This window comes from Chinchilla lanigera, unplaced genomic scaffold (assembly GCF_000276665.1).
Source record: "Chinchilla lanigera isolate Chin_1 unplaced genomic scaffold, ChiLan1.0 scaffold00119, whole genome shotgun sequence".
In the NCBI taxonomy this organism is placed as follows: domain Eukaryota; kingdom Metazoa; phylum Chordata; class Mammalia; order Rodentia; family Chinchillidae; genus Chinchilla; species Chinchilla lanigera.
This window is the reverse complement of record NW_004955520.1, coordinates 3063876-3074399: the sequence shown is the minus strand read 5'-3', so window position 1 is coordinate 3074399 and position 10524 is coordinate 3063876. Positions and strand designations below refer to the sequence as shown.

The 10524-nt window shown below is 57.8% G+C and overlaps 1 protein-coding gene across 1 annotated transcript; it reads left to right on the top strand.

Annotated features, from left to right (window-relative positions):
- Positions 1 to 8421: 8421 nt before the first annotated feature.
- Positions 8422 to 10165, top strand: LOC106147121 (chromosome unknown open reading frame, human C1orf115; the record flags this gene model as incomplete). The annotated part of the gene is given in 1 exon segment (XM_013507062.1): positions 8422 to 10165. A coding segment is annotated over 1 exon segment (120 nt), but the record flags the coding sequence as incomplete, so codon positions are not given.
- Positions 10166 to 10524: the final 359 nt, after the last annotated feature.

The following is a 10524-nucleotide window of genomic DNA, read 5'->3' as shown; positions in this document are numbered from 1 at the left end:
GATCCGCCTCCCGCGCGCCCGTCCAGGGTCCCCGGGCGGAGCGCGTTCGCTCGGAGCTCCGCCGGGCTGAGCCGCGGGTCCCGGCCACCCGCGGCCGAGTTAGGGGAACCGCAGTGGAGCCCTCGGCGGGTCAAAGCCAAAGGCCGCCCGCTCCTGGGCCTCCAGGCTCCTGTGTCGCCAAAGGCCGCGGCCCGCCCTGGGCACCGCGCGCTGTCTGTGCCGCCCGTGGCCCTGGGCGTGCGGAGGTCGCCTGCGTCCCCTGGAAGCTGCCCGCAGCCTGGGAGCGGTCGTGGCAAAGCGAGTTCGCAACCGCCGCCCAGCTGGGACTGGCAGGCCTGTGGTCGCCCCGGACCCGCCGTCTCTTCCTGGCCCCAGCCGAGCCCAGAGAGGCCGTCCTTTGCCTCTCAGCTGCTCAGCTGAGGACCTCAGCTCACGGCTGGCACCTGGAGACGTCCAGGCCTGGCCTGTACCAGGCGTGCGCCGGAAGTAGGGGAGCAGCCTTGCCCTGTCCTGGAGCCGGGTGGGCACAGTGGCATCACTGTGAGGCTGCCTGGCACAATGCTGACCCCACTGCCCGTGATGCCACACAAACCACAAGGCACACGCTTCAGTGCCCGCTGGTGAGTAAAACACGGTGATTGCAGGCCGTAATATTCCAGCTCTCTGGAGCTGTGCGTCAGAGAGGCCTCTGGCCCCTGGGTCAGAGGGATGTGCGATGTCCTCACATGGCCATGAGGGCCGCTTTGCACCTGTGGGCTGGCCACCCTGAAAATAAAAGCCAGACTCAAAACAACAAATGCCAGTGATCATGTGGGGAAGGTGGAGCCCAGTGGTGGGAACACAGAATGGCACAGCGGGTGCTGTGGGGTTGTAACAGTTTGGAGCTTCCTCAAAAGGTGAACTAGGACCCAGCAATTCCACTCCTAGACATGCACCCCAAAGAGCTGGAAACAGCTATTCAAACAAATATTTATACACATTTGTTCACAGAAGCATTATTTACAAATTGCCAAAAGTCCATTGGTGGATGAGTGGATAAACAAATGGTGGTATATCCATACAATGGAATATTAGTCAGCCATAAAAGGGAACAAAATATTACTGTATGCTACCACATGGATGAACCCCTACGGTTCATGACGCAAACATGATGCAAAATTGTGAAATAAGCCAGGCCCTCGGCTTTGCACTTTACTTCCAGTGTTCCCACTACTATGAACTACTCTGAATAGGAAAATCAGCACAGATGAGTGGCTGCCAGGAGTCGGGGCGTCAGGGATAGATGTCAGCTGCTTGCTGGGTGTGTGCTTGTTTTTCGGTGCAGTGAAAATGTTTTGAAACCAGAGGTGGGAGTTGCACAATGTATAAATGCATTAGGGAGATTCTGAAGTGGTTAGGGCTATGTTACCTGCCTGTTGCCAAAACTAAGAGGGAAGGATTTCAACAGAGAAGAAGGGGCGTCGCCACCAAGCGTGGGGGAGGGGTGGAGCGGGAAGGGCTAGCTCTGGCTGGTGGGAGTCCGCTCTGGGCTTGCCTGGGCCGCAGGGATGGAAGAGGAATTCACTCGGGCTGCATATAAAATACATCACACGGTTAGTGGATAAAGGTAACAAAACTTTTTTTATTTTTTGAGACACAGTCTCGCTGTGTAGCTCAGGCTGGCCCTGAACTAGCAGCGATCCTCCTGCTTCAGCCTTCTGAGTGTTGGGATCACAGGTGTGCACTACTGCCACACCTGGGCCACAAAATTTCTTTTTAAAATGTTTTTATGCTAATATGAAAAAATAATACAGTGAGTCCAAGGTAAATAATGAAATAAAACTTAGGTGTCTGCCTGATAACAGTAGAAGCCTGTCCTCCAGGCGTGTGTGCGTGCATACACACACACACACACACACACATACACATGTGGAAATGGGATGCTGGAATATTACGGCCTGCAATCACCGTGTTTTACTCACCAGCGGGCACTGAAGCGTGTGCCCTGCGGCTTGTGTGGCGGTCACGGGCAGTGGGGCCAGCACTGTCCTGTGCCCTGCTCCACACGGCTTCGTTCCGCTTGCTCGGTGAGTCCGTGCTCCCCACCCCACAGTCAGATCAGGAAAAATGTCACAAAATCCGCATCACCCTGTGTTGTGGTTTGGGGTTTTGCAAAGGAGAATAATATAGTACAGGACACATATTTTATAAGATTATTTATAATAGTCACCCAAAGAATCATATACAAGAGAGTGCAGGCAGTCTGTCCACACACTAGAGACCAAAGAATCCAGCTGAGGGCCTGGATCCCACGCCGATGTCCGGCATGAGTCCAGCTGAAGATCTAGAGCCCATGACAGTGCCTCCTGCAGACCTGTTTCAAGGATCTGCGCTGGGAAGGCCCAAAGGTCAGTGGTGGAAGTTAGAAAGCCTGTGCCAGCAGGATGAAGGATTTGTGCCAGCAGGCTGAGGGATCTGCACTGGAGCCAGGAAGCAATGCTGAAAATAAGAACCAGAGCTCCCCCAAAATGTACCACAGCCATCCTCAGCAACAGTGAGGTCCCGAGCTCCTCTGATGATGAAGACAGCTGAGTCCCCATCAGGGAAGCCAACGCAGCAAGCTTCTCCAGGAGACCGGCAGAGCACCATCTTCCCCTCCAGAGCCAGGAAGCGATGCTCAGAGTGAGGACCAGAGCTCCCCCAAAGTGAACCAAAGCCCTTCTCAGTGCCAGCAAGGTCCCGAGCTCCGCGGAGGATGAAAACAACCAAGTTCATCAGGAAAGCCAGCATGACGAGCTCCTCCAACAGAACCAACAGCTCCTTACAGCTTCCACCAGCTCCCAACAGCCTAACTTCTCCAGTTCTGCCTCTTCTGCTGCTGGCAACAGTCCCTATAGGTGGGCCTCCCACGCCCAGCACCACGCTTACTCAGTTCAGCTGGGGGTTACAAGTTAACCACCAGTGGTCAATCCTCCACACCCTGGTAAAAGTGCCCCATCTTGTGGGGACGCATTCCTAGCTGTGCTGGGCCTTCTGCAGCCCTAGGCGGAGTTGGCCACACCTGCGAGAAATGCCCTGGAGGGTTTGAAAGTAACCTCGGCCTCCCCTCTCCAGGGCCACATGAGGGGTGGGAGGGTCCTGGAGGGAGGAGGCAACAAGCGGCCCCTTTTTGTTGGGGGTGGCGCTGGGCCAGGGCTCGGGTGCGTGTGTGACTCCTGCTGCAGTCCCAGGCGGGAGCACAGCCTTCTCTTTAGGCGGCGGCCTGCACAGAGCCCAGAGTTTTTAAGGAATTGTTTTCCATGGTTCTTTTTCCTGCCAACTCCTCGGATCCTTCCCGAGCCCCTTCCTGCTTCTATTTAAGGAGAGCGTTTGTCTCTGGGAGGTTTGAAGGCTGAGCGCACATCCCCTCCGCGACGCCAGCGCAGGGCTGTGGGCCTCGGACCTGGGGCGAGGAACGGCCTTCGGAGGCTGCCTTTCTGAGCCCTGGCCTGCAGTGGGCTGGGGGCCCTAGGAGGGACACGGCATGTCTGCTGTCCTGCTTGTCCTGCTGTCCAGGCGGTGCGGTCTGCAGCCTTGGAGAGCTGTGGCTGGGGCAGCTCAGGCTGCGCAGCTGGGAGCAGCAGGCTCCCGGGGCGGAGGAGAGGCGCACCCTGAAACTGGACAGAGCAGGGCTGGCCCGCCGCTGAGAGCGTGGGCGACGTAGGGGGTGAGAGCGCTGCAGGAGCCGAGGAGTGGAAGGTCTTGCAGCGTGTGTGTCCATCTCCGGGCCGCGGCTCGGGGGCGGGTCTGCCCAGTGCGGGTCACCCTGGGCTCCTTCCCAGTACTGGGGAAGAAGAGGCCCATCTCTGGCCCAGGGGTGAGGAGGGGCCTGGTGGGGGGAAATGGGGAGCATGAGAGAGTTGGCTTCTGGGAAGTCTCCAACGCCCTTAGCCTGGCTTCTTCCAGGAGGGTGGGGAGCCCTCTGACAGTCCCTCCGGCTCCCGCCCTGGCCCCCGACCCTGGTTCCTGAGGCCTGACGGCATCTGGAAACCCTGCAAGCTTTGTGTTCTGGGAATGTCTTCAGCTTCTTGCTGAGAGCCTCCTCTTTGACACTGGAGAGGCAGGGAGGCCCCCACATCCCTGAGGGTGAGCACTAGGGGCCCCAGGAAGCCTCACTCCTTGTGTTCCCGTCCCACGGCTGCTGTGATAGCCGGTCATAGACACGGTGGCCTAAAACGTGCAGACGTGTGCAGTTCCGCAGGCCGCGTCCTGCGTTGGGCGTGCTGAGCTCAGCCTTGGTTCTGAGGCTGCAGGAGAGAACCTTCGGCTCCTGTCTCCGTGTGCCTCTGCTCCCGAGTGACTGGCTGCCTCCTTTGCCCAGGTAGAGGCTGTGGCATGGACGAGCCCTGCTTCCTTCCGGCCCCTGCTTCCCCCTGGGCCCTGCTTCTGTTGTAGGCAGCTGAGTTAGATAGAAATATTATAGGCAGTCAGACAGGGCCAGGCCCTGGAAGGAGCCAATATGGAAGATGAGATACCTTGTGAATGGAGATGTACTTGCTGCGGGCCAGACCTCAAGACAAAAGATTAAACAAATGCACCTACATACCTGCCTGGGGATGGACATCAGGGATCCACATTCTAAATGGGTAGCGATGACCGTGAAGAGTCACTGACCCAAGCCCTTACCAGAGGAGCCCCTGTTCTGTATTCATGCCCGCTATTACGTGACTCGCTTCCCATTTGATCCTGGTTTAATCAATTTTACCTGAACGATTATACTTGTAATCTTATTGGCTGACCACACTTTTGTCCCACCTCATGCCCACCTGGCAATTTCCCATTTTTCCCCCATCTTGGGCCCACCTCACCTTGTGGTTTTGCTCTATAAAAATCCCTGGAAAAGACAGGTTCTCAGAGCAGCCCACTCGGGCCCCCCCTTCTACCCGTCTCTTGGAGAGAAACTTTCTTTCTCTCAATAAATTCTGCTCTTAACCTCCGTTGTCCCTAAAATTCATTCTTCGATTTTAGAGGACACGACCTCGTCCCAGATATAGGTCAGGTTGGGAGTTTCTGTTTCCTGTATCACTTCCTCCCAGCGGCATCCGGAAGCTGCCCGCCTCGAGACCTCTAACTGAATCATGTGTCCCCTTTGCCGTTTCAGGGACACAGTCCTGGGTTCTGAGGACCAGGACTGGTGTCTCGGGGGCCAGTTCTCCGCCTGGCATGCTCTCCCATGCCCCTTGGCCTGTGAGATGACTCTTGCCCCGGTGCAAGGCACCCACGCCTGCTCCCCAGTGACACGGAGTGGTGGCCGGGAGGTCTCCCCGATTTCCCACAACACACCTCTGAAACCTGTGTTTTGGCGGTATTCCCGCTAATGAGCTATTTTAGTGGATTCTTTCCCCCTAAACTGCAAAGGGAAAGTGAGTTTAAAAAAAAAACAGGCCAAAGAAAATGAGGTACAAGTACTCAAAAACGTCCAGGGTCAGGCGGGCCACTGTGATCCTGGAGGTGCCGATTACCAAGGGTCACTCGACCGGACAGCACGGTCTCTGCTGCGGCTTTTGTTTCGAACATGTAGGTAACGTTCTCCTGCGAGTCCTGTCACATAGAAAAGTGACACATAGAAAGATGTCTCTTAGCAGTGTCTCACACACGTGCACACATGCACACGCTTGGACACGTGCACGCGTGTACACAGTCCCCCTGCACACCAGCAGCTCACTGAGAAGTGGATGTGCCAGTGTCCAGCAGGCCGGGCTACTTGCTGCTCTACGGGAACAGAGGGCCGCAGCGACGCGCTCAGCAGTCCCTGTCCTCACCCTGTCAGCCTGGGGCTCTGACACCGGAACAATGGAAACTCAAGCCGAAAGCGTCTGCAGTCACACGCATGAGAAACCTTCCCGGGAACACGAGGCGGCCTGAGTGCTGTGTCCGCACAGCTCACCTGCAGGACCGTGCAGCCGGGAGTGGGCCCTGTTACTTTCCAGGAAGGCGGACATCGAGGGCCCTTTGCAGCCTGTGCGGGGCAGGGTGCTTCGTGCTGAGCCCCTCCCATAAGGCACGTGGCTCCACGTTACAGCGCCGACCTGCCGTGCTTGAGTTCCGTCGCCTGCACCACAACACAGATGAAACACCCAATAAACTCACGAGTCCTTGACAGCCCAGGGAGCCCGCTGTGTAGAGGGGGAATCTGAGGCCGGGAGTGTGGCCCCGTTCACTCCCGGGCTGTGAGCCCCGACTTCAAGGCTGCGGACATTCAGCCTTCACTAAGGAGGGGAAGAAGTTGGAGTGAAGGGCGCCAGCTCCGCAGGGGCTTTCTTTGGCTTCAACCCGTGGCTCTGCCTCTTCCCAGCTGTGTGCCCGTGAGGGAAATTACTGGGTTACATAACCCCGATCAGGCCCACAATCTCCCAAGCGAGTGGACGGCGAAGGCCTAAATAAGTGAGACGATTGAAATGATTCCAGGGCTCCAGGAGAGGCTCGCTCTCTTACAGCTTCGATGTTCTCTGAGTTTAGACGAGGACTTCTCTGGGCGGCCTTTGTTTATATGGTATACAAATACAGGAGGGGATACTCAAGAAAACTCTCAAATCAAGAAAACTCGGGAATCTGCGCACGACTTGGGAAAGACTTTAAGGACTTCCCCGGGTAATACATTATGTTAATTTAGGAGAACTATGTTATCTCCAGGAAGGCCTTCACCGCAGGGGTGAGACGCCTGCAGCTGCTGTCTCCCTGTAGTTAACTGGGGTTGGAGCCAGACGTCCTCAGCTGTGGCCTTATCTTGTCCTTTGAGGCGGCACAGCTTCACAGGCCAGTACAGGCCTGAGGGTGGCCAGTGACTCACGGGGTTCACTTACTATCAGTCCACCGCCCATCCCCAGACAAGGTGCCTCACCTTCAGACAGCTCACAGGTGAACACGGAGAGCCGGTTGGTTAGTGTCAAATCCTGCTCAGAGCCGCTTTGTGCTGGTCTCCAACAGGAAATGCCACTCCGTGCCCAGGCCACGGAACATGCCGATCCTCTAAGCTCAGCGCGTGTGCCGGGGGAGAGGATGCCCGGTGTCCGCGCGGGGCATCGAACACTCAAGGCAAAGGCTGCGTGTCAGCACCGGCAGAGGCTGGAAGTCCTGGGGACGAGGCTGCAGGCCACAGTGGGGAGGGACGGAGAGCGGGGCAGAGGCGGGGCTGGCTCTGAAGAGGCCAGCGCAGTGAGCTCGGGGAAGGGGCATGGCAGTCCAGGAGTGTAGAACCCCATGGGGCCAGCGGCGTCAAAGAGGCTGAGGAGTTAGCTCACAAAGCAGGGGTCAGCTGAGAGGTCAGGGTCTTGGGAAGCACTCACCGTTGGGGATGGCCAAGCCCCAGTGGGTGGGAACAGCACCTGAAGGCACACAGACCAGGGTGGCCATGGAGTCCAGGTGACAGCCTGAAGTCAGTGACGCTGCAAGGAGTGGGCAGCTTGGGCAGCGCCCCCCCTTACGGTGCAGAGCTGCCAGCAGCGACAGGCAGCTTTGGAGATAGTGGTGGGAGGTGAGCCGGGCCCTGGGGGACTACTGACTTCCACAAGGACAGAGAAGTGGGGTCTGGGGGAGTCTGGAGACCCCAGGTGGGTTGGAGGAGAGGGACAACAGGACACCCGCCTCCTGGACCAGTGCAGTGGGGTCGCCATTCGGGGCTGGATCGATCAGGATCAGGAGTTTTCAGTGAAAGCAGGTTGTGGCAGTCGCAGGCTGTGGAGACAAAGGTCTGAGAGAAGGCTGGGCCGCTCGGTGTCTTTGATGTGACCGAGGAGATGACAGAGGCTGGGGGTGGGGAGGGGAAGTCCAGGCACGCAGTGTAGTCCTTGCTAGGCTTTGGGAGTCTGTGTGTTTTGTTGCAATTTCATTGGAGGTTCCTGGGAGCTTCTTGTCCCTGAGGATCTCCTACGGGGGAGGAGGTCACCAAGAAGTCACTAGCCAGTCCTCCCTCGAGGAGTTTGTGGGTGTTTCAAGACATTGATGAGCGTGGTGCACACTCCTGTAATTCCAGTACTTGGGAGGCTGAGGCAGGAGGACCACTGCAGGTTGGAGGCCAGCCTGGGCTATGCAGTGAGTTCTGGGCCAGCCTGCGCTATACAGACAGACCTAGTCTCAAAAAAAAAAAAAAAGACACAAGCACTTGGGGAGTGACAAAAGCTGCAGAAGGGACCAGTGCGCATGTCACAGGAGCAGGGACTTGAGGGCGGACACAGGGCGGAGGGACACCTGTCCACGTAGGAGGGACGAGGAGAGGGTGTGGCCTGAGACCCCCACATGCTTTGCAGGCCGGGACACGCTCCAGCTCCTGTGTGCCGCTGTGGGCGGGCGGGGGACACCAGGTGTGGGAGCACTCGGACTCGCTGTGCCCCCGAGAACACACGAGTCCTCACCTGCGCGCTGGAGACCTCGCCAGCCTAACCCTCGGCTTTCTCCCCAACACAGAACGTGGGCAAGGCCATCACCAAGGGCTGCCACTACGTCGTCCTCGGCCTGCAGAGCTTCGCTGCCGCCTACACAGCCCCGTTCGCAGTGGCCACCAGCGTGGTGTCCTTCGTGCGCTAGAGGACCCCACGCCTTCGGGCTGGAGCTCGGGGACCCTCGGACGAGAAAGCTGCTCCCCTCGTTGGACTGGATGGAGTCAGGTCTGAGCCACTCTTCGCTTCCAGCTCCCACAGCTCCTGGACGTGGTGGCCCTGGCTCATCCTGGGGAACCCAGGTGCCAGCAGCAGTTTTTCCCCCTGGGACACTTGGCACCTTCCTGGAGATGGTTTGAGCGGTGTGGGCAGCAGATGGCCACCGCAGGGGGAAGCGAGCTGGCTGGGGTCCCGAGTTCTCCGGATCCTCCGGTGCAGGTCTCGGCCTCCCAGGGCACGCAGGCCCTGGCCTCCTAACTTCTGCAGCGGCGGCAAAGTGGCCATTTGTGTCTGAAGTCATTCTGCCCCAACCTGCTCCTCCGACTCTGGACTCTGTCGTCGGGGGTTCATCTCAGGCTCAGGAAGAAGGAAAGAGGGCGAGAAGCAGGGAGGGAAGTCGAGATGGACAGACAGACAAACTCCCTTTGTAGGCTACGAGGCTTTGCAAAGCGCATCCACAGCTGGGCCACAGCTGTACAGTGGAGGAACAGTGTTGGTCTCACCATACCGGGTGAGGCTGAGGAGGAAGGGGCGGTCTGCCACCGCCGGGCAGCTCCTCCCTGCGGGGTGGGGCGGGAGGTGCGGATTCTGAGAAGGACCCAGTAAGTAGTGGTGGGTTGGGGGATGTAGAGAGAGGGCGGGAAGGATGCTGGGGGAGCACTGGGCATGCAGGACCAGGTTGAAGTGTCCAGTGTCGGGGGGCCCGGGGCAGCTGACTCTCAGCCTGCGGGGACCGGGAGGTGGGCAGGGCCCATGAGGCTCACACTCTGGCCTTCAGGCTCACACCGTGGGGTATGGGGCACCCTTTGCTGGGTAGGGCTGACTCCTGGACTCAAAGGTTAGCGTGGACGGGGTCCTGGCCCCTGCCTGGGGCAGCTGGGCAGTGCTGGACTCTCAGGCACTCAAAGGGCGGTGAAGGACGGAGAAGAACCCTCTGGCGGCCCTGCAGTGGGCTGTGCTCCAGCTGCAGCCAGGATATCCGGAGCCTGGACGTTCCCGCCTCCTCCACCAGACCCTGGGGCCTGGGAGACAGACGAACGGATGGATGGACAGACGGAAAGGCTGTGTGGGGGAAAACAGTGGCTGGAGGTGAGGTAGGGGAGAAAGAAATAAAACTGGGTAGATGGGAGACAAGGAAGATCAGAATTTTAAAATTGTGCTTTTCAGAAAAACTTCAGCTTTAGGACACAACAGTTACTTAAGCCTTTCTTCCTTTCAGGAAACTCAGATTTTTTCCAGGGGTCTTACATACAATATGCCTGTAACTTGGGCTTCCAGGGCCTGTGTTTTTCACTTGTCTATTACATTTTCTCCCACAAACTTCTACCCCTGAGGAGGCAGCGGTGTTAGTGGGCAGCAGATCTCAGTGTGCAACTCGTGGAGCTCATGTTTGAAGAATAACGTGACCAATCGTGGGAGCGCATGTCCGAGACCCTCTGGCCCAGCCCCTGAGTACCCCAGTTCTGATCACAGGGCGCCCCGAGGGCCTGCATTCTGTCTTTCAGTGTATACTTTTTAAAACTTTCGTCCAATAAATTCCTTTATGCGTCTTACTAGCGTGTCCTGAAAACTTTCTCCAAGATAGGAGTCAGTGAGCCTGCAACTTAGTTCTGTGGTAGGGTGGGCTTAGGGGGCGCCTGGCAATTCTGGATACGGGGAGGAGGACAGAGTGAGGACCCTCAGCGCCACAAGAGGGAAAGGTTGGGTCCCCTGGGGGCTGGGGCGCCTCTTGGGAAGGAACCGGTGGGGAAGCCTGAGCAATCTGGCCCTGAGCTGCTTAAGTCTGGTTAATAGCTAACTCAGCAATGTCAGAAGTCCCAGCCTCGAAGGAGTTTGTCGTAGGGATCTGGTTCAGAGTGGACTTCACCCAGGTAGCTCCCTGGGCCAGCAGGCGCCCCACAGCAGGGCCGGG